The sequence below is a fragment of the Ochotona curzoniae genome, unplaced genomic scaffold (genome assembly GCF_017591425.1).
Source record: "Ochotona curzoniae isolate NIBS_2020 unplaced genomic scaffold, NIBS_Ocur_1.0 contig_2318, whole genome shotgun sequence".
Classification (NCBI taxonomy): Eukaryota; Metazoa; Chordata; class Mammalia; order Lagomorpha; family Ochotonidae; genus Ochotona; species Ochotona curzoniae.
The window spans coordinates 14,374,559-14,396,887 of NW_024465419.1; the positions used below are offsets into that span (position 1 = coordinate 14,374,559).

Consider the following 22,329-nt stretch of genomic DNA (forward strand, 5'->3'; position numbering starts at 1 on the left):
TGGGATCCTGGCATGTGCAAGGTACAAGACCAGGTCTTCCAGGCCAGAATTTTAAAAACAGTGGTAGCATATACGTTTTTTTTTCATGGATTAATTTATGTGACTTTTATTTCACATTCTCTTGTAATAATTTTTGACAGATAATTTGTTGACATACACTGAATGTTAGACATACAATAGTTACTATCTAGCTATATGTGTGAAGAGAAATAATGGTAGTACCCATCCCCAATTGATACCTTATGCCAGGTACCATGGCTCACACATTGCTGTGCTAGCCTTTCCCACAATTCCATAAGGGACATGTTAGTTTTCCTATTTTGCTGATAAAGGTGAAGAACCTTACCAGACTTCACAGATCTCATAAGCTGAGAGCATATTTGATAAAAATAATTTTAGTAATTAACACTTGGAATGGGGGTGGGGGACCAGCACTGTGTTTCAACAGGCTAACCCTCCTCCCATAGGCACTGACATCCCATGTGGGCACCGGTTCTAGTCCTGGCTGCTCCACTTCCCTTGCAGTTTCCTGCTTGTAGCTTGGGATAACAATAGTGGATGGCCCAGGTCCTTGGACCTCTTTACCTATTTGGGAGACCTGGATGATGCTCCTGGCTCCTGGCTTTGGATGCTGATCAGCTCAGCTCTGGCTGTTGTGCCCCTTTGGTGGATGAACCAGTTGATGAATGATCTCTTTGTCTTGCCTTATCTCTGTAAATCAGCCTTTGAATATAAAAAATTTTTTTAAAAAAAGATTGTGATACTTATTTATACACAAAAAGACCTGGAATGTTTTCATGAGACATACTAAACTTAAAGAATATGTCCTGGAAAATTACATGAACAGAGAGAGTTGGAATAAGAAATCATGAGAATGCACTTATTTTGTACCAAAATTTTATATTGGTTACTGGCTGTGGTGTAGGGAGAAAGGAGCAAAATAACTCATTTGGTTCAAAGGTGGACCTCTCTTCCAGTGGGTGCTGGGCCTTCTTCAGCCTGACTACCACAGTCTCTACATGGGACTTCCAGTGTCACCCCAGCAGGGGAAGGGAGAAGTGGAAGATCTGGGAAATGTCACACCTCCTCTCTGATCATGTTCACAGGCTACAACGAACCCAGTGATCGCTCTCACTGCTAGAAAGCTGCCGAGTCGAGTCTTCCTGTATGCGCAGGAGATGAGAATATTTGGAGTGAGCACAAGATACTTCTGTTGTGTATTTCACAATTAAACCAAGGCATACCATCTATAGAATTGACATAATTACAGAGAATCTAGAAGGGAGAGCAATAATTTATTGCCAGATTGTTTGCTAACAAGCATGTGATCATAAGAGTTTTCCAGTTTCAGAATATAAAAATCAGATATTTCTTCTATATCTAAATCCTGTCCAACATGATTGTCTTGTCTCTTTCCCCTTAAATTTAACAAGTAAAATAATAAAACTATGTTTCATGTGTTAAATTGAACCATGGCCTTATTTGTGTTTAATACACCCAATTCCATTATGTTGATTTTAAACATTTGGAGGGGGAATGGCATTGCCAAATTTCTATCACTTGACTAATGGATTTTTGTATGAAGCCAAATCTTGGATAGTATCTAACAGATTCATTTTTTTTAAATTCTAAAATCAGTTATTATGAGAGAAAGAAACAGATAGAATGGAGTGAGAATTCTCATTCACTAATTTATCTATAACTGCCCAAACATCAGGTCTGGATTCAAATTGTAACTACTGATTTCCCGCAGTTGAAAGATTGTTCTTTCTCTCTCTCTCTTTTTTTTTTTTTTTTTTTTAAGATTTAGTTATTTTTATGGAAAGGCAGATTTACAGAGAAGAGGAGAGACAGAGAGAGAGGAAGATCTTCCATCCGCTGGTTCACTCCCCAAGTGGCCACAATGGCCAGAGCTGAGCTGATCCAAAGCCAGGAGCCTGGAGCTTCTTCTGGGTCTCCCACATGGGTGCAGGGTCCCAAGGCTTTGGGCCATCCTGGACTGTTTTCCCAGGCCACAAGCAGGGAGCTGGATGGGAAGTGGTGCAGCCAGGATATGAACCAGTGCCCATATGGGATCCCAGTGCATGCAAAGTGAGGATTTAGCCACTAGGCTACCAAGCCAGGCCCAAGACTGTTGCCTTTTAACAGTAGATTCTTGTCAGCTGTCTCCTCTCTGTGCAAGAAAAGCTAGTGTTTCCACCACTCCAAATTCAAACAAGTTAAGATTGCCTGATACCTAAGGTGCTTCAAGGACAATTTATCAAATACATGTGATTGTACTTGTCTCTTTACTGAGTCCAAACAAGTAAGAAACCTATAGATGTATTGTATCAGATTGCAATAAAGTGCAGTGCTGTTGGCTGTCTGACTATCCTTTGTCATTCTGTAGTAACATTAAAATATCCTGTAGTACCCAGCTTGTTAGCCTAGCGGCTAAATTTCTTGGCTTGCATGTGCTGGGATCCCTTATGGGTGCGCATTCTAGCCCTGGCAGCTCCACTTCCCATCCAGCTCCCTGCTGGTGGCCTGGGAAAGCAGTCAAGGATGACCCAAAGCCTTGGGATCCTGCACCCGTGTGGGAGACACAGAGGAAAATCCAGGCTCCTGGCTGTTGTGGCCACTTGGGGAGTGAATCAACGGACAGAGGATCTTCCTCTCTGTCTCTCCTCCTCTGTGTATATCTGACTTCTCAATAAAAATAAATACATCTTTTAAAAAAATGTATCCCCTAGTAGTTGTGGAAGCTTGGTAGCTGGCCACAATGGCCCCGTATCTTGTTTCTGAATCTGAATCATTTTAGGTCATGGAATTGAGCAAGTGATCACATTTCATCTAAAGGATTATCTATTTTCCAGCTGGCTTCTCCTTTTAATTTGTATAAAGTTATAAAGATAATAGAACAAAAGAAAAATTGTAAGGGAGTAGTTATTGTGGCCCAAATGATTAAGCCACAACTTGGGATGCCTGTATCCCACATCAGAGATCTAGGCGAGTCCTGGTCTCCTCGTTTCTGATCCAATTTCCACATAATCATGTTTGCAAGCCATTGATGATGGCTCAAGTCGTTGGTCCCTTGCCATCGATGTAGCCTCCCCGATGTGGGTCCTGGCTCTTGGTTTTAAACTGGCCCAGGGCTGGCTGTTACAGGCATTTGGGTAGTAAACCAATAGATGAAGAACTTTTCCCTCTATGCCTTTCATGTATATGGAACTAAGGAAACATATAAAAGAATAAATTGTAATAAAGAGAAAGTTTTTAAAATCAGGTTTAAACAGCAGATATTCATATCTGTAGCATATATCCTGTTTTAAAATTTTTATATTTTTGCCCACATTCATTTACGTGTTAGAAAAGGATTTGTCACACAGTTGGCAGTTTCTGTGAATTTGAATATTTATAGTATGAAACCTTTTCATGTCACCTAGGAGTTGGAGCCACTGCATCTACAAGTCCAGTTTGTTGTTCCACTCATGCAAGCTCAGGATGATGGAGTCCAGGCCAGGGCAGTAGGTTCAGTCCAGCTGTGTTGGTTTTGGTTGTTGTGGTCTCTGAACAGAGATCCTGAAAACACATCTCTTTATTTATCACCTCCTTTAATGCTTTGGTCATCATGCTAGCCTCTACTCCAAAATTTCCTGATTGCTATTAAGTTTTTTTTTTTTCTCAGATCCACTCTGATAGATCATTCTCAGTGATGGGAATTTTCTTGTTTTGTACAGCATTGCAACAGCAGGTTATAATTTGAAGTTGGAATATGGCTGGTTGAGGAACTGAATACTTTGTTTTGCTTCTCATGCTTAAATGTAAAAAGGACATGTGTCTAGTGGCTATTAGAATGGGCAGTAAAGGCCAAGTTCTCCTTTTATAGTCAGGCTAGTTCTATATTATTTTTATAAAAATGTTTATTCTTGAGCCCAGCATCATGACTCAGTGTTTAAATACTTGCCTTACATGTGTTGGAATTTCATATGGGTGCAGATTTGTGTCTTGCCTGCCCTACTTCATATCCTGGTCTCTGCTTGTGGCCCGGGAAAGCAGTCAAGGACAGCCCAAAGCCTTGGGACCCGGTATTCAAGTGGGAGACCCAGATGACGCTCCGGGCTCCTGACTTTGAATTGGCTCAGTTCTGACCATTGTGGTCACTTGGCGAGTGAACCAGAAGATGGAAAATTCTCTCTCTCCTTCTCCTTGCAAATCTGTCTTTCCAATAAAAATAAATAAATCTTTAAAAAATTAATTTCATTTTTATTGGAAAGGCAAAGAAACTGGAAAAAAGAAATTCCTCTTCCATCTACTGTTCACTTTCCTAATACTTGAAATCCATAGTCAGCTAGAACTCCAGCAGAGTCTCCCAGGGTTCACATTAGTAGGAAGCTAGATTGGGAATGCCCTCTGCAGCCAGGCCTTCGATCTGTGGCATGAAATGGCCCATGTTTTACCTTCCCTGCTGTGCCAAACACCCCTCCCAGTATTGTGCTCTTGGCCCCATGTGTATACCAGGCATTCTTCTTGACCCAAGTTAGTCTTTTCTCACCTAGATTTCTTTCTCTCAGTTCCTTCATTTCATCCTTGTTCTCTTTAACTTCCAAGGAGTAGAGGAGCATTCATACTCTCAGCTTCCCTACATGTGTGTAGATCTTCTTTTCCTGGGAAGGTCTTTTGTGTTCTGTTTTTCTCATCAGGACTCGATGAAAGCATGATTCACCATAAACTTTTATAATAGTTATTTATTCTATTTTAGTTTATTTTGTCTTTCATGTGAATTTACCTTATCCTCCCAACTTCTTAAAAATGTCTCTGAGAACAGAACAGTGTCTTGTATCATTTTTGAACTTTTTTTTGGCACCATGTAGATGGCAAAGGTGCAGAGAATATCCAGTGATTGCTTTGCTGGTTGATTACTGAAGAAACACAAATCTGTGCCACTGAGTCTCTGTGTAGATGACTCACTCTGTCAACAAATATTTGTGCAGTGTTTATGGGAGTCATTTGGGTTGAACTTCTTGAATTCAAGGAGTTAGCCTGGATAACAAGAAGGATCATAAACTGGTACATAGAGATTATATGATAAGAGTATGTTAAGTTCTGGACATGGTGGTCAGGGACTGCAAAGAAATGTTAGCTAATAATTGAGAAACTCTTTCCTTAGGAAGAAAACCCTTGAGATGCTGATCAAATAATGGAAGTTTCTGATATAGCAATGAGAGACAAGAATGTTGTTTCTTAAAACCACCTAGAAGCCTTTAAGTGATCTGTTTTTGAAAAGGCTGTAAAATGTGCCAAGTATATCCTATTTGCACTGTTATAACAAATGCACTCAAGCTTCTTGGTGTACCTGTTATTAAACTTGGACTTGCCTCCAAAAAATTAGTTTTAGAATGCTATAATAAGTAGATTGGCAAAGGTGTTCAATATGGTCAAACTTATTGTTCCTTATTAGTATTTGCGGCACATTTATGAGGGGCCTTTTAGGTGTCATGGAAAATACTGTATAAAAATAGCATGGTGGGCCTGGCACGATAGTGTAGTGGTTGAAGTCCTCGCCTTGCACGTGCCAGGATCCCATATGGTTGCTGGTTCTAATCCCCGCAGCCCTGCTTCCCGTCCAGCTCCCTGCTTGTGGCCTGGGAAAGCAGTCGAATATGGCCCAAGGCCCTGGGACACTGTACCCGCATGGAAGACCTGAAAGAGTTCATGGCTCCCAGCTTCGGATTGTCTCAACTCGAGCCGTTGTGCTCACTTGCAAAGTGGAAGATCTTCCTCTCTGTCTCTCCTCTCTGTGACTTTCCAATTAAAAAAAAAATCTTTTGGGCCCGGCGTGGTGGCGCAAGTGGTTAAGGTCCTCACCTTGCACGCCTGGGATCCCATATGGGCAGCCCCGCTTCCCTTCCAGCTCCCCGCCTGTGGCCCGGGAAGGCAGTTGAGGACGGCCCAAAGCTTTGGGACCTGCCCACGTGGGAGACCTGGAAGAGGCTCCTGGCTTCGGATTGGCATAGCATCGGCCATTGCGCTCACTTAGGGAGTGAATCATCGGATGGAAGATCTTCCTCTCTGTCTCTCCTCTCTGTATATCCGCCTTTCGAATAAAAAAATAATAAAAATAAATCTTAAAAAAAAATCTTTTAAACAAACAGAAAAAGAAAAAAACAGCATGTTTTGTGTCAACATAAGCTTATCTTTTAATTCCATTCTCCATGAACTTTATGGTGAGTGTGCAGTATACACTAGAGACCATTCTTGACATTTGATAACCCATTGGGTCCTTCTGTTCACTGTAAATACACCGTTGAGGAGATATATGACAGTTACCTCATTTCACATGGAGGACAGGAAAAGGAGCTAGAACTTAATCCTTGGGACATTTTGGGTAAGCATTGGAGATACGGAAAATGAAAAGAATATTGTGAATATGTGAGTGTAAAATGCAAAGCACCAAGGCATTTTCTGTTGAGTGTGGTTTTCAGTGTGGAGGTGGTCTGTGAGTTTTGTAAGGAAATGGTAACCCTTTACTGGGGTGGAACACTTCATACCATAAAATTTTCCTTTCTAATGACAGAATTAAATGGCTGGGAAACACATAACAATTTTGGGCCTGATTATTCACTTTTGTGTTTCAACTTTGACTTTTTAAATTTTGCAGAAATTTCGGAGCGCTTCAGTTGGGGCTGAGGAGTACATGTATGACCAGACTTCAAGGTATGTTACCAGGAGATAACACCTTTGCAGTGGACCTCCAGGTTGTGTTGCTGGACGTTTTCTTCCTAGTATACTTCAATAGAATGATTTGGTTCCATTGGCATTTGACTCTTGTTTGCATACAAATGACACCTGTAGCATTATTTCTGGCCTAAGCCACGTTTTGGGAGCCAGTGCTTTTTCTTCATTCCTTTGACTAGACACTTCTAGGGGCTTTCCCAAAACTCAGTCTCCTGTGCCTCCAACCAAACACATGTGAAGTGCAAGCCTTTGTCTTTTCCCTCCATCTCCCCCTGCTTTGTATTTGATCTCCCACTTCTTGGTGTGGCTCATGAGGGAACCCAGCTAGAGATGGGAGGGTCTGCCTGCCTTCTGTCATGTCACTTCCGACCTACTCTTATCAACTTTCTCCTGACATGTTGAAATACGAATTATCTCCCTTCCAGTCCTGTCTTTCCCTTCCATTCTACTTTGCACTTAGCTACCAGCTCTCCGGGGCTTCTCCTGTACCAGCAATGTGCTAAGATTGAAGATAAGATATGAACTCTTCTGACAAGAATCTCTAAATTTTGAGGGGAGACATGTGTGATGATAGGCTAATTATATTATGTTTCCTAAGTGATGACTCTAATTCTAAGCAGCTGAGTGAGCCTGAAAGCGTGGGTGGTATGGAGCAGGGATAAAAACATCCTGTTATCCAGAAGCATCTGAACTGGATCTTGAAGGGTTGCTAACACATTTTGTAGGGAAAAGGAGATTAAATATGTTTTGGGTAGTATCGTTACGACACTAGCTGTGGTCATGTCTAGAAAAAAACAATAGCAAGCAATGAGTTTCCCATTTATAAGGACTGCCAGGATTTCACTATTTGAGACAGAATGAAATACCAGTTCCTTACAAAGGTGCTTAGGGCCCTCTAAGCTCTGATCCCTCTTTTTTTTATTATTGGTACCATGTTGCTTACACATATGTGACTCTTCCATTTTCTCTGGCTTCACCTGAAGTCCTCTTGTTGCTGCAGGATTTTGCTCCCAGTTACCATGTCCTGATCATCCTAATAAGAATATGATATGCTAGGGGATGTGGTGGGCATGGCTTTCCAAGCAGGTGCATTTGGGATTTTCATGCTGCACCTCCAGAGTGGCCTGTCCTCAGCTGCCAGATGAACATTTTACTACTCACAGCCCTGACTGTTCTTGCTGGGGTTGCTGTACTTCCTGGAGTGGGTTGGCTCTGACTCCCCCACAACTGTGAGATGAGGAAGATGGGCAAATCCTGGGTTCTGATCCTGTACTGTAGACTGCCTTATATGATATAAATCCTGAATTTTATTAGGAGTCATATCTGTTGTTATGTGCCTTTTCCTGGGAGGGAGTGCACAGTTGTATTTTTTTTAAAGATTAATTTATTTATATTGGAACGGTAGATATATAGAGAGAAGGAGAGACAGAAAGATCTTCTGTCTGTTGACTCATTCCCCAAGTGGTCACAATGATCGGAGCTGAGCCAATCTAAAGAAAGGAGCCAGCAGCTTCCTCCAGGTCTCCCATGTGGATGCCATCCTTTACTGCTTTCCCAGGCCACAGACAGAAAACAGGATAGAAAGTACAGCAACTGGCACACAAACTGGCACCCATAGTGATTCCTGGTACATGCAAGGCGAGGACTAGCCACTAGGCTATCACGCCAGGCCCAAATCCTGAAGTTTTATTAAGGGTTGTTTCTGTTCTTATGTGCCTTTTCCTGCAAGCAAGTTTCACAGTTGTTCTTAGGAGGTTTTTTTTTAAGCAGTTGGTGGAGTCTCTACTCTTGAGAATGTACAGGTAACTGGTCCAGCTGATTCCTAATGTCCTGTCCTGATCTAAAATGCTGTAATTCAATGGCAGCCGTATTAAAGTAGTTTGTTTCAGGCAAAATGACAAGGAAATTGGTTCTATCTTGAATGATTTATTGTCTCACATTGTTCTAAGGCAATTGTTTTATGATCTGCTTAGTTGATTGACATCAGTCTGAGATTATCCTCGTATCAGAGGAATGTCATTTTGTCCCTCAAATTTTTTTTTCTCATAATACTAGTTAGATAGATGAACCATCATAGCAATATTTAACATAGAAAGCAGGAGTCCCTTATGATGCTGTAAGTAGACTCCTAAGCCTTCTTTTGTCCTCACCATTTTTGTCCTTAGCCTTCCAAAAGATTAGGAAATGAAACAGCTTGGAAAAAAGCATAGACCCAGTGCAATGGTTCTAATGATTCAGAAAATGTGCGGGGTTTATTGTTGTATTTCTTACTGTGTGTCATCTAGCAGTGTAGCAGACATATGTGTTTCTGAACAAACATAAGACAAACGTGATTGTGGCATTGGGAAGAATTGGTGTCTCTGTAAGTGACAGTGTGTGTTAAACATGCTAAGCGAGAGCAGAGGTATGCATTGGAAAGGCTCCCGTGCCTGTCACTCTTGTCAGTATTACTGCTGTAGTGTGAAAGCAGCCAATAGATGGCAAGTACACAAATGAACACAGCTGCGATCCAATAAATCTTCATTGACAATAACAGGCGGAGAGCTACACACGGCCTGTGGGCTGGCATTTGGAAACTCTTGATTTAATGCAATCTGTTGTGAATCTGCAGGTTTACAAACAAGAAGCCAGAGACAACAAACATGTCCTTTTAGAACACGGAATTCTCAAAGTTTTCAGTTTTTACACTTTGACATGTGTTGTTCTTGGTTTTGTAAGTTTTATTTAAAGGGTGGATAAATCACAGACACACATGTTTTCTATTCTGGGATAGAATGGGTATGGAAGCAAGTTACTATCTTCATTTGATTTCCCCCCCATTAAAAAAAGTTAGGTCCATACATCAGTTGAACAAAAAATATTTATGCATTTGACTTGTTGGAATAAAGCTGAGTAGTTAATTCCACTAATTTTTGAGCTCCAGGCATGGGGTGGCTAGCAGCTAAGGTCTAGTGATATTTTTCTGGTATGACTGTCACCACATCATGGCCTTTTTCCTTTTAAACCAGATGGTTTATGTTATGGGCCACTCCTGAGAAATGCTGTGTGTGTTGTATGGCCGTAACCTTTGGCCTAGTCTCATCTTGTCATATGCTGTATTTTGTCTCTTAAATCGAGTAAATACTGGTTAATATTCATACAGAATTCTATGGGCAGTAAGCTGGGAGGGAGGGCAGCAGTGTCCCAGGTACAAATCTGATCGGTGTTTGTTTTCTGCTTGCAGTGGCACGTTTCAGTACACTTTGGAAGCTACCAAATCTCTCCGCCAGAAGCAGGGGGAGGGCCCCATGACCTACCTCAACAAAGGACAGTTCTACGCCATCACACTCAGTGAGACTGGAGACAACAAATGCTTCCGGCATCCCATCAGCAAAGTCAGGGTAGGACCTTCGTTTCTTAAAGTGGAAGGGATTGCTAATGGAGTGCAAGCCTTGCAGCTTTGGGGAATGGCGGGGCTGAGGGGTGGAATTCCAAAATAAATAATTCTAGTACCAGTGTCAGAGAGTGAAAGCAAGAGAATGTATTGGCTTGTAGTTTATCATTTTAATCAGTAACCAATAAACCCCAGGGTAGGCCTGTGGTTGGAACATGCCTCCTGACTGAATCCAAGGAATTTTCCTTGCTTCGTTCCCTGCCTATGTGCTACCTCATCATTGTTTTCCATCAGTTCACCTTGGTGTTTCAAGTAACTTGATGTAATTCAGAATATATTTGGGTGAGTTGGAGCTGTGCTGTGTTCTGTTAAGGTGACCAACCAGTCTTGCATCCTGACTCCCCAGGAAGTTGGCCACATTTTTAAAAATCTCTCTGCAGCTCAGAACTCAGTCTGGATTCGGGGGGTGAGGTGTGGTGCTCGTCAGGAGTAAAGTAGGAGGAATCTGCAGATCCAAGAGCCTTAACCCTGTCTGTGGGAAGTGAAAGTGGAGCCTTCACTCACTGCTCTGGAAGCCTGCCAGCTGCTGGCAAGCTTCCTTTCTGCCAAGAAGGGAGGGAACTGCTAATCCATTCTTCATTGAAAAGGAGAATTATAGCACAGCTCTGAAGGACTTTGGTCCTATCAAAGCAATTACATATGGTACCCAATATTCAAGAAATCTATAGTAGGCTAATTTTTAAGTCAATATTTTTATACAGCATGTAAATGATGTTATAAACATCTGAGGGGTTTTCATCCCTGCTAAAGTATGCTGTGTTAAACAGTATAGGGGGCTGGAAGGCTGAGAAATGTTAGCTTAGGGTCTACTGTTGGAGGGACTCAGTACAATTTTTGCGGTACCCTGCTACATATGTGGGTGTCTGTTAAGAAAACCCTATGTCCATTTTTTTTTTTATTGTAAAGTCAGATACACAGAGAGGAGGAGAGTCAAAGTAAGATCTTCCATTCGCTGAGTCACTCTCTAAGTGATTAGAGTGAGCTGATTCAATACCAGGAGGCAAGAGCTTCCTCCGGGTCTCTCCTGTGGGTGTAGGGTCCCAAATCCTTGGGCTGTCCTGCTTTCCCAGGCCACAGACAGGGAGCTGGATGGGAAGTGGTGCTGCTAGGATCAGAACCGGTGCCCATATGGGCTCCCAGCACATGCAAGATGAGGATTTAGCCACTAGGCTACTTTGCCGGGGTTCATTTGCTTTTAAGAAAAAAATCTAGTTATTTGAAAGGGGACAGGAAAAGAGAGGGACAAAGACTATCTTCCATTTGATGGTTCACTTCCCAAATGACTATAATAGCATGGATTGGAACAGGCCAAAGCCATGAATGTGGAAATCCATCCTGTTACAGGGATCCAAGCACGACCAGGCACTTGACCCATCAACCCAATACCTTCCCAGGCACATCAACAGAAAGCTCTTTTCAGAAGTGGAGGGTGCTGAAGCTTGAACCAGCACTCTGATACAGGACGTGAGAATCCCAAGCAGCAGCTCAGCCTGCTGTGTCATGACACAGCCACTCTACAAATTAGCTTGTTAAGGAAATCTTGTCACTACCAAGCACAAGCTGAACTTCTAAACACCGTTGCCATGATCCTAAGCAGATGGTGGCTATTCAGAGTGCAGAAACTTTTCCAAAAGTTTCACTGTGTAGGAATGGTAGGAAATAACTTAAAACATTAATTTGATTCCTTTACACAACACTAAAATAATTGACACCCCTCCACGCCCGCATAGTCTTTGCAGCTTCAATCTAACATTCTGATGAAGGAAGTAGGGGCCTCTCAGTGCACATTTCTTACTACTTGACTCTCTAGGACCTTCAAGACGGACAGGTGCACTTGCATCCTCTCAAATCTGATTTCTGAAGATGGAGTTTAACTTTCAGTCAAAGCCTGTATTGATGATGATCATTTCAGACTTGAGTGATGAAGAAATATAGTTCTGTACCAAAAATATGCCATTCTTAAAAAGTTTCAGTGTTATTTTATTTTGAGACACAACACCAATGAGCCACACAGTAAATATGTATATATACAAGGGGTTTGCAAAAAGCTTAAGGAAGATGTACATTATAAGGAGAAAACTATGCATGGATTCTAAAGTTTTTTGCACCCAAAAGGGCTTGGAGCAGGGCGGGGTGGCTGGGCCCAGGATCCTGCCATGGTGGTGAATGGCACCTTCTGTTTCTCTTTGTTTGTTTTTTAAAAGATTTATTTTTATTTTTATTGGAAAGTTACATATACAAAGAAGAGGAGAGACAGAAAGATCTTCTGTCCGATGATTCATTCTCCAAGTGGCAACAATGGCCAGGCTGAGCTGATCCAAAGCCAGGAGCTCTTCTGGGTTTCACATGTGGGTGCAGGGTCCCAAGGCTTTAAGGCCATCCTTGAATGTTTTTCCCAGGTCACAAGCAGGGAGCTGGATTAGAACCGGCGCCCATATGGGATCCCGGAGTGTGCAAGGCAAGGCAAGGCAAGGCAAGTACTTTAGTCACTAGGCTACTGAGCTGGACTCAATTGCACCTTTTCTTGCCACTCACATATTCCCATGTTCTGGTCATGTTTTGGCTGCTTGAAAATTTCAACAGTGCATTACAGGTTTCTCAACCAGGCTTTCCTCACTAACATTGTTTTCTTTGTAAAAATGCTTGCACAAATATTAGGAATGAGCCAGATTTTGAGTGGATAACCATCACTGGATTAAGAATCTAGAACCAAATTTGTTGTGGTGTTAAAAGTTTTGCAATGCAGGACCAGGTGTTGGTGCAGCAAGCTAATTATCCACCTGTGGCACTGGCACCCCAAATGGGTGCTGGTTCAGGTCTCAACTGCTCTACTTCCCATCAAGCTCCCTGCTTATGGCCTGGGAAAGCAACTGAGGATAGCTCAAGTTCTATGGGAGACCCAGAAGAAGCTCCTGGCTCCTGCTTCAGATTGATTGGTTCAGCTTCCGCTGTTGTCGCCATTTGGGAAGTGAAGCAGCAGACAAAAGATTCTTTCTCACTGTCTCTTGTTCTTTCTGTAGATCTCCCAAGAAAAAATAAATGAATGTTTGATAAAGTTTTATAAACTATGCATACAAGAGGGCATTCCAAAATTAGTTATTTTTAATGGAAAAGCTAGTGTCTTGTGAAAAATATTTGTCGGGGGTTCAGAGCTTGCACCAAAATTATCTTAAAAATAAATTATCGATGAATTAATGAATATGAAAGGCAGAGTGAATATGAAAGACAGATAAGTCTTCTAACTGCTGGCTCCCTCCCCATATGTTTGCAATTTTTGGGCTAGATCAGGCCAAAGGCAAGAGCCAGGAACTCCATCTGGATTTACCTTGTGGGTTGCAGAGACTTAAGTACTTGAGCCATCATCTTAGCTTCCTTCTTAGGTGCATTAGCAGGGAATTAGGTCAGGAGTAACCACGACTTGAAAAAACACTCCAATTTGGGGAATGGGAATACTGATTGGTGGTTTAACGTGCTCTGCCACAGGACTGCTTAATAAAATTTTTCTTGATTTTCATTTTATTTGAAATACAGAAACAAAAGAGATCTATGCACTACTTCCTTTTTCAAATTTCTGCAACAGCCAGGGCTTGAGCCTGGCTGGAATTCAATTCCAGTCTCCCTCGTGTGTGGCAGGTACTCAGAAATCTGAACCATGACCCACATCAGTGGGAAGCTGTATCAGAAGTGGCATTACAGGGCCTTGAGACAAACTCTTTGGGGATGCAGGTGTCCTGAGTGCTGTCTGAACCACTGTGTCAAACTTGTATCCGAACTTCAGTGTTGTTTTTTTCAGAACAGGTTACCTTGTTTTACTAGTATTTGTCAGGCACTAGGACTACCTTGATAAACAGCCGTTACTGTTTCCAGCCCAACTGAGTTCAAAGTTTGTGGGAAGATCTTGCCATCAGCTGAAACATTTTAAATAATCTGGTAGATTGACTAAACATTTATGAACTGCTATAAAGAAGATCTTAAGGAATGAAAATTAATTAAATATGCTTCTGGAAAAGACGTGAAGTCTAAGAATTTTGGATATGGAGTAAAAGGAAGAGTGTATCTGATGCTGTAATTAAGAAACTTTGTTTATAATACTGTTTATTTTATAAGTAGTAGTAAACTAATATATGTTTAATAATAAGGCTATTTGTAAGTTAGAACTGAAGGGAGTTTTGGATTCCTATTTCAATAAGTTTCTCAATATAGTTTCAATAAGTTTCAATATAGTTTCTCAATATCATTCTTGCAACACATTCACGCTTATTTATTTGAGAGGAAGAGAAAGAGCAAAGGAGAGGTGGGGTGGAGAGATAGATCATTCTGGGTCTGCTTCCCAAATGCCTGCAACAGACAGGGATGGGCTGGGTCCAAGCTTGGAGTCAGAAACTCAATCCCAGGTTTGCCACGTGACTGGCAGAGACCCCAGTACTTGAATTCTCACCTCTGCTTAGCAGGAAGCTGGAGTCAGCAGCCAAAGCCCAGCATCCAACCAAGGTATTCTGACGTAGGCTGTAACTGATGTATTAACTTCTAGGTTATGAACCTGCCCCTACATTACATTATGCTTTGGCAATTTTAGTTTAGGTCTATGTTTATCAGTGTGAAATGCATTCAGCAACAGCCAGGTCCTTAATATTTGTGATATGGCCTCTAGTTTTCCACTCCAACACATGTCATAAAGCCAAAAATGGATATTTGTTTCTTTATGTCCTTAGAGAACTTGGTGCCATTAATAAAATTTCCAGAATGTACTTATTTTCAATGTAATACCAAAAAAAAGTAATTTTTGAGTATTTCTAGTGACTTCACAGAAAGTTGAATTTTGTAACTGGTTAATCTGGATATTTGTTTACTAGCAAAACCTATAGTTGTGTGTGTGTGAGAGAGAGATCTCATTTGCCAATCATTTTTTTTTTAATTATTTGAAAGATAGAAGAGATTGAGACAGACATCTGTCTAGTTCACTACCCAAATGCCTGAAATAGCTGGAACATGGTCAGGGCAGGAGCTTTGAACTAAACCCAGATCTCCTATGTGAGTATAAGGGACCCAAGTATTAGAGCCATCACTTGATGCCTCCCAGGGTGTACATTAGCAGGAAGTTAGAGTTGGAAGTAGATTCGGGATGCAAGCCCAGGCATCTCAATACGAGATATTCCGAGCAGTATGTTAGTTGCAGACCAAACATCTGCCCCTAAGCATGTAGTTCTCTTTGCTAATGAACAAACCCTAACCATGAGCTCAACTGGGTTGCTCTTCAGCAAGAAAAGCAAAATCACGGGGACACATTTGGGGGGTAAGAGTTTGCAGAACTACAGGCAGACTAGGTCCTGGAGGCAATTAGCACAGATTGAGTCCCACAATTCTCCCCTCTGCAGAGCGTGGTGATGGTGGTGTTCAGTGAAGACAAGAATCGAGACGAACAGCTGAAATACTGGAAGTACTGGCACTCCCGGCAGCACACGGCCAAACAGAGGGTCCTCGACATTGGTGAGTCCACCTGGCCTTCTCTGCGTGGTCTTTGTTCAAGTGACATGTCACAATGCCAAGGGGAGTCCCAGCACAGCATGTAGCTCTTCTGATGTGCCAGATTAGAGTCTACACATTTCCTGTGCTAACACCTTTGGTACAAATCTGACCACCCATGCAAAGGCAAGCTATGCCAAGAGTAAAAGGAATTGTCTGCTGCAAGATACTCAACTGTGTCACCTGACATAGAAGTGCATTTAGATCTGCAGTGACTGTTGGTGTCTTCAATCATATTTTGATGCTTTTCCTGCTTGAGCATAACAGGCACTCAGCAGACCAGGTGAACTTTTGAGTTAGTGTCATGTGGTGCTAAGGCACTTGGCGAAGGTCACGTGACTGCATAGAGACATCTCATTTTTAGCTTTCCAGCCAGTATTCCTAGCATTCCAACACACCTAATGCAAGTAGTACTAGGTGTTAAGCAAAGGAAGTGTTAGAGACCTTACCTGCCAGTGAAGAGGGAATGAATATGCCAGGCTTATGGTCTGGAGTCTGTGTACTCCCAAATGCAATTTCCATTCTCTTGAGAAGAGTGGCATCACTTTGGGTCCAGTGGGCAAAGCAGAGTTCATTCTAGGTAATTCAAGGGAAGGGATTTGTTGCCAAGGTTGGAAAGGCTGGAGGCGCAGTTAGGCAACCCAGCTATTACCTGAAGCACTGAGCATCAAAGGGAGGAGGAGGAGCAGGTGGGTGTTAGAGGAGCCACCCAGCAGGAGCTGGGACCACAGAGGGAGCAGTTCTCCAATGGGAGGTAGAATTGATGCCAGAGACACTGCAGGTGCCAAGAGGGAAGAAGAGAGAATTCTTGAGCATTTCCCTGCCTCCCCATATCCTGCCTGTGCCTCCCAATGACCAAAATGAACGTGAAGCAAGAGGGCAAAATGGCCCTGAATGGTGCAGTTGCAGGAAGCAGCCTCTGGAATACACAACAAACCAGGCAATGGGTCTTAAAATGGACTGGAATGAGTGTATTTCTAAGTAATTTCAGCATTTTTATTTATGTTTTGTCTGTAAGATGAAAGCCTTTTCACAGGCCAGCAGCCTTCCTTGCCCCAGTTTTCATGCCACTAGCTGCAGTCCTAGAGAGTGACAGTGGAGGGAAGCTTTGTGTTGTTGGGGGTCTGAAGGGTTTACTGAGCCAATGCAAGAATGTGGCTTTGGTTTCTGACACATTGAGGAGGGAACTTTTATCAGATCTTCCATCTCGCTTGGTTTAGGAACCCTTGATCAAATGGCAGAACAGTTACTGATGAGATTATGGATGGAGACTGAGCATTCAACATGTTGAAATGACTTGTTGGTTTGTTCTGCAAAATGGTTAAGCCACGTCCCCATCCCTTCTCTTTCCATCTCTCTTGCCTTCTCTTCTCTCCGTCTCTCCTTTTCCCCTGCTCTCCTTTCTCTATTCTCTTCCTCCCTTTCCTCCCCCTTACTTTTCCTGTTTCTCTTTGTCTTATACACACTCATACATACACATAAATACATACGTTATCTAATAAATAAGAATACTGGGGCCAACCGAGGCTCAAGGACCTACTTTTAAGTTGCTTACCTTCAAATGCTCAGTGTGGAAAATGGGCTAAGGACCATCTCCCTAACCTAACCCAGTTGGCTGCACTGTATGCCCAAGACTGACTGCCCAGGATAGGGGTTTGGGAAACTTGCCTTAACCTGCCCTGCAACTTGCCTGCATAAAGCAGAGGCACGATTTCATTTTATTTGAAAAGTTAGCCTTATAATTATTACCCAAGAAAATGAGAGGAGCAATTAAAGAGAAGTATGGAATGGGTCCAAATAAGGCTGATCCTAAAAGCCTTTTACCAGCATACCTGTTGATTCAACCTTGATATCAGTACATGGTTCTCCTCTGAGGCTTCAGATCTTATCTGTCTTCTTTATCACCTTCCTGCCTGTTTTCAGACTTGCCTTCTGTGTATAACCTCCACACCACATGTAAGTATACACGCAGATATCCACATTGCTTATGTTGAGTTTTGTGATTTTATTCAGTATCTTCACGGCTAGCTGGGCTAAATGCTTCCAATTGGAGACCAACGTATTCAGCCAACCCCAAATGGAACATGTGTTTTCTTTTTTGAATTATTCATGCATTTAGTTTTAATTTTTATTTTTTATGATACACTCCAGTCAGCTGAAGGATTTCCCCTTCCACCTTCCCTTTAGCCCTTCCCCTGCACTGTTTCCTACTATATCATTATAGTATCACAGTTCTTCAATAACAGTCACCAGTCTATCACTACACTATTTTTAATGTATTATGACTTTGTAATTATAAGCAATGACAGAAATCTATCATCCTATTGTCAAGATATATTTCAGCTTCATTGGGAGTCCTTCTTTTATTCAGGAGTAGAGATGCATACTGCACTGTATCTTCTTGGTATGCTAGTCTCCGTTATACAGTTCCTCTAAGTGAGTGTATGTATATACAGAAACACATGTATCACCTCTAACCTGAACATAAAGATTGCTCCTGCAGATAAAGGAGATAAGCCAAACCATGAAATAATTCAATCCTCTGTTACATGTGGCCGAGCAGCTGTGGGAAATCAAGCCATCTGTTCTGCTGGTGGACTGTAAGCATCATTTACATATGAAGATTAGCCAGTGGCCCAGCACAGTGGTTTGGTGGCTAAATCCTCAACTTCCTTGCCCCAGGATCTCATATGGGTACCTGTTCATGTCTCAGTTGCTCTACTTCCCACCCAGCTCCCTGCTTGTAGCCTGGGAAAGCAGTAGATCCTGGCCCAAAACCTTGGGACCCTGCACCTGCGTAGGAAACCCAGAAGAATCTCCTGGTTCCTGGCTTTGGATCGACTCAACTATAGCCATTGTGGCCAGTTGGGGAGTGAACCAGCAGATTGAAGATCTTTGTCTCTTCTTTGTATAAATCTGCCTTTCGAATAAAACTAAATAAATCTTAAAAAAAAAAAAAAGGTTAGCTATTGCTGTCAGGGCACATGCCCCTATGTGTGTTGCACCGTCATGTGGAGTGCTCCTGAAGTGCGGGGATGAGAACTGTCAGGAGGCCTCTCCTTTGGCTGCAGATGATTTTCATGGGCTGAGGATCTGGGCAGGCTGGAGATGGCATTTGCTAGGTTGGGTTGAGTGCCTTTGAATGGCTCCCTAAAGAAAGAAAAGGAAAATGTTAACTTATTTCCCGGATTTCATTTTTACAATCAGGACTTAGAAGTCTGCGATTTGCAAATCTCCACAAGCCACTTTTCTGGTTGAGTCCATCAGAACCTCTTTAGGAAGTGAACTTGAAGCTGGAGTTAGAAACCAAATTGAGGTCTGATTTGTGAAAGCAAGCGTTCTGATACTTCTTGGTGTTTGTGGCCTGGTTGTACAAACTGCTATGACATGCAGCTCAGTTTTGTGTATGTAGTGGGGGAGCGTTGTGTGCTTTTTCATCTCACTTTTAGTGGTACCCAAGATAAGCAGTAGCCATCCTGCACTAGTCTTGCCCTCCAAAAGCACTAAGCAGGTGGAGCTGCCACCTCCCTTAGTGTACTTTCTTTTCTTTTTCTTCTTCTTTTTTTTAAGATTTATTTATTTTATTGGAAGGGCAGTTGTACAGAGAGGAGGAGAGACGAAGAGGAAGATCTTCCATCCGATGATTCACTCTACAAGTGGCCGGAACGGTCGGTGCTATGCCGATCCAAAGCCAGGAGCCAGGAACTTCTTTCCAGGTCTCCCACATGGGTGCAGGGTCCCAAGGCTTTGGGCCATCCTGGACTGCTTTCCCAGGCCACAAGCAGGGAGCTGGATGGGAAGTGGAGCTGTCGGGATTAGAACCGGCACCCATATGGGATCCTGGCACTTTCTAGGCGAGGACCTTAACCATTACGCTATCGTGCTGGGCCCAGCGTATTTCCTTTTCTTAGCATCCCACAGCCTGTGTGATCTTGTCATCTGGGACTTTCCTCATCTCTTGTGTTCTGTAGTAGTGATGCCTAGCTTCTTTCAAGTACCCACTTCACTTGGGCTAACAGGTCAGGTGCTGTTTGAGGCTGCCCCTTGTCTGTTATGGCCATTCCTCTGAGCATCCATTTGGGCTGGCCGTGCTGGTTGCTTCAGAGAATAGGACCTCTGCTGCTCTCCTCCTCCCTCCCTCTGGTGGAGACTGGTCTGTGGGTCCAAGCAGAAAAGAATGATGTCCTTGAGACCTGGGATGGAGGGAGGGGGGCTGCAGCTCAAGTGCTTGGAGTCTCTGCTCTCAGGGTTCTCTGAGGCCTTAGCCAAGGTCCCCCAAAGGAGTCTGTCCCTGCAGCAGCCCCTCTGCGCTTTGTAGTGACTCTTCCATGACTTGTTCCCTGTCCCAGTTCTGTCCTCATCAGAGTGCTGACCAGCACCTGGCCCCTTACTTCTTCATTTGCTTATGTGTCTTACTGCTTTGAACCTTGCTATAAGAATACCAGTGACCAAAAGACTTGTTTGTTTCATTCCCTATTATAGTCCCATGGCTTAGCATGTGGCCTGTGACACAATTGATGTGCAGCTTCACAGGGAGCCTGTGAGTGGATCAATGAGGGAGTGTATACCCAAAACCCTTGTTGTGTTTACAGAGTATCGGCCTATTGAAGGAGTGACCTCCTTTACCTTGGCTGTCTATAAGTATATATTATACCCCAACACTTTGTCCTTCTTCCTCAAAACAACCACTGGTTGTTAAAAAGAACTAAAAGCTTCACCCAAGGTCGCACAGCTGACAAACAGCGTGGACGGGATGGAAACCCAAGCATGCCGTTTGCCTGCTTTATCATTGTGATTACTCTATGCACTTTATCCTGTGCATCGCCTTTGCATCCCACCTTCTCAGGAGAGCCTGAACTACATTGGATACTTTACACGTGAAAGGGTGAGGGCCCGCATTAGCTGCCGTTGCGTGGTCCTGCTGCCTCCCTCATCCTCAGTGTGTAGGCAAGGTGGTTGCGTTGCAGTCTGTTATGGGAGTGTGGCTGCGGCAAGTTGTGACATTTCTCAACGTCAGTTTGGATCTGGGGCTCTTGTCCATTAGGTCATAAACGGTTTAGGGGTAGGGAAGGAAACATCAACAACTAGCTCTGAGTGGATATAAGCAAAACAAACAAACCCAGCCAGGCCCGATGGGTTCTGCTGCTTTTCAAAACACACACACAAAATTCTCCAAGTCTCACAAGTCCTTTCTTGTGAGCTCCCTGAACAACAGCAATTATTCAAGGTCATAAACAAGTGAGCCTTCTACAGTTAGGGAGTATGTCTATGTGTCAATCATGCCTCCAGAATGGAAAATAGTCATTTACCTTGTATTTATATTTTGATCGTCCCTGAGTGTGAAAGCTTCTCTCCACTTTGTTCTGTTCATGTATATTACAGAAGACAATCTCATTTTTGTGGGACAAGTTTGAGGAAAGACATTTATTTTGACATATTTATTGGCTTGAAAGACAAAATCTGAGTTTTTTTTATTGTCTGGTTTACTCCCCAGATGGTAGCAATAGGCAGTGCTGGGTCAGGCTGAAGCCAGGAGCTCCATCTGGGTCTGCTGTGTGGGTTCAGGGGCCCAAATAGTTGGGCCATCCTCTGTTGCTGCTCAGGCGCATTAGAGGAGAGCTAGGTTGGAAACGGAGCAACCAGGACTGGAACCAGCACTCACGTCAGATGGCAGTGCTGCAGCTGTGACTTAACTCACTGTGACACAGCACTGGCCCCAGGGCATAGTTATTTCACTATCCGTCAAACCTTCACAGAACATCTACTGAGTGCTAGAACTTTCTGTTCGACCCTGGCAGTTCAAGTGCCATGAAACAGTCATGCTCCCAAGCAGCTCCAGTCCAGACGTGGGGAGATGAAATGTGGAGATGAAATGTACCAGATCACGTGCTGGTTGATTGTGGAGAGAAGTGCTCTGCAGGGAAGATGTTCTGAGACCTGTCTGGTGGAGTGACAAGGGAAGATGAGGCCAAAAAGATAAGGAAGGTGCTGCAAGCCCATAGAGATGGCAATTACGACCAAAATGTCTAGGTGAGGCGGCAAATTATGAAGTCTGATGTGACTTTTGGCAAAGGGGCTGACTGGGAGGAGCCTGACCGATGAGAGGGTTTGTTGATTAATCCAATGTGGGGTAAGGTAAAGACGTTCTCGGTGAGTTGTGGCAAGACTTTTTTTTTTAAAGGGAGATCTTTGAGTGACAATAGGATGAAGCATAGATGGGATTTACTAGTTGGAAGCCCTCACAGGAATCCTGGGTCCAGCTGTTTTCCTGCCCCACAGGCTGGACCTCTGTGTCCCCAGCTGAGGCTGGCAGAGCCTGGGCAAGAGTCGGGGAGCCCACACACCTGGAGGGCTCTGAGAATCACAGGTTCATTGTCTCCTGTCACTCAAGTCCCCAGGGGCACCCCTCAAGCACTGGGGTAGAATGCTGGGGAAATGCATCGCATCATTTGTGTAGAGGGTATAGCATCAAGCCTGGGGCAAGAATAATAACTGAAATCAATTTCTGGCCTTTCACAGTCCCCATGCTATAGTGGTTTCAAAAAGTCTGGCTTTGTCATTTGTCCCAGAGATATTCAAACATGTGCACTTTGCCATTGAGGTTTAACATGCATGCCTTGTTTTTCTCTTTTCTCTTGTTGAGTAAAGTAGATTTT

The 22,329-nt window shown here is 43.1% G+C and overlaps 1 protein-coding gene across 1 annotated transcript in view; it reads left to right on the top strand.

The window, feature by feature from the left end:
* The window catches only part of GRHL2 (grainyhead like transcription factor 2), a 151,864-nt gene that overhangs the window by 58,642 nt on the left and 70,893 nt on the right, over nucleotides 1-22,329 (top strand). The window contains exons 5-7 of the mRNA XM_040972735.1: nucleotides 6,641-6,696; nucleotides 9,941-10,097; nucleotides 15,526-15,637. Of these exons, the coding sequence (XP_040828669.1) occupies nucleotides 6,641-6,696; nucleotides 9,941-10,097; nucleotides 15,526-15,637 (325 nt within the window). The remainder of the gene's footprint in view (nucleotides 1-6,640; nucleotides 6,697-9,940; nucleotides 10,098-15,525; nucleotides 15,638-22,329) is intronic.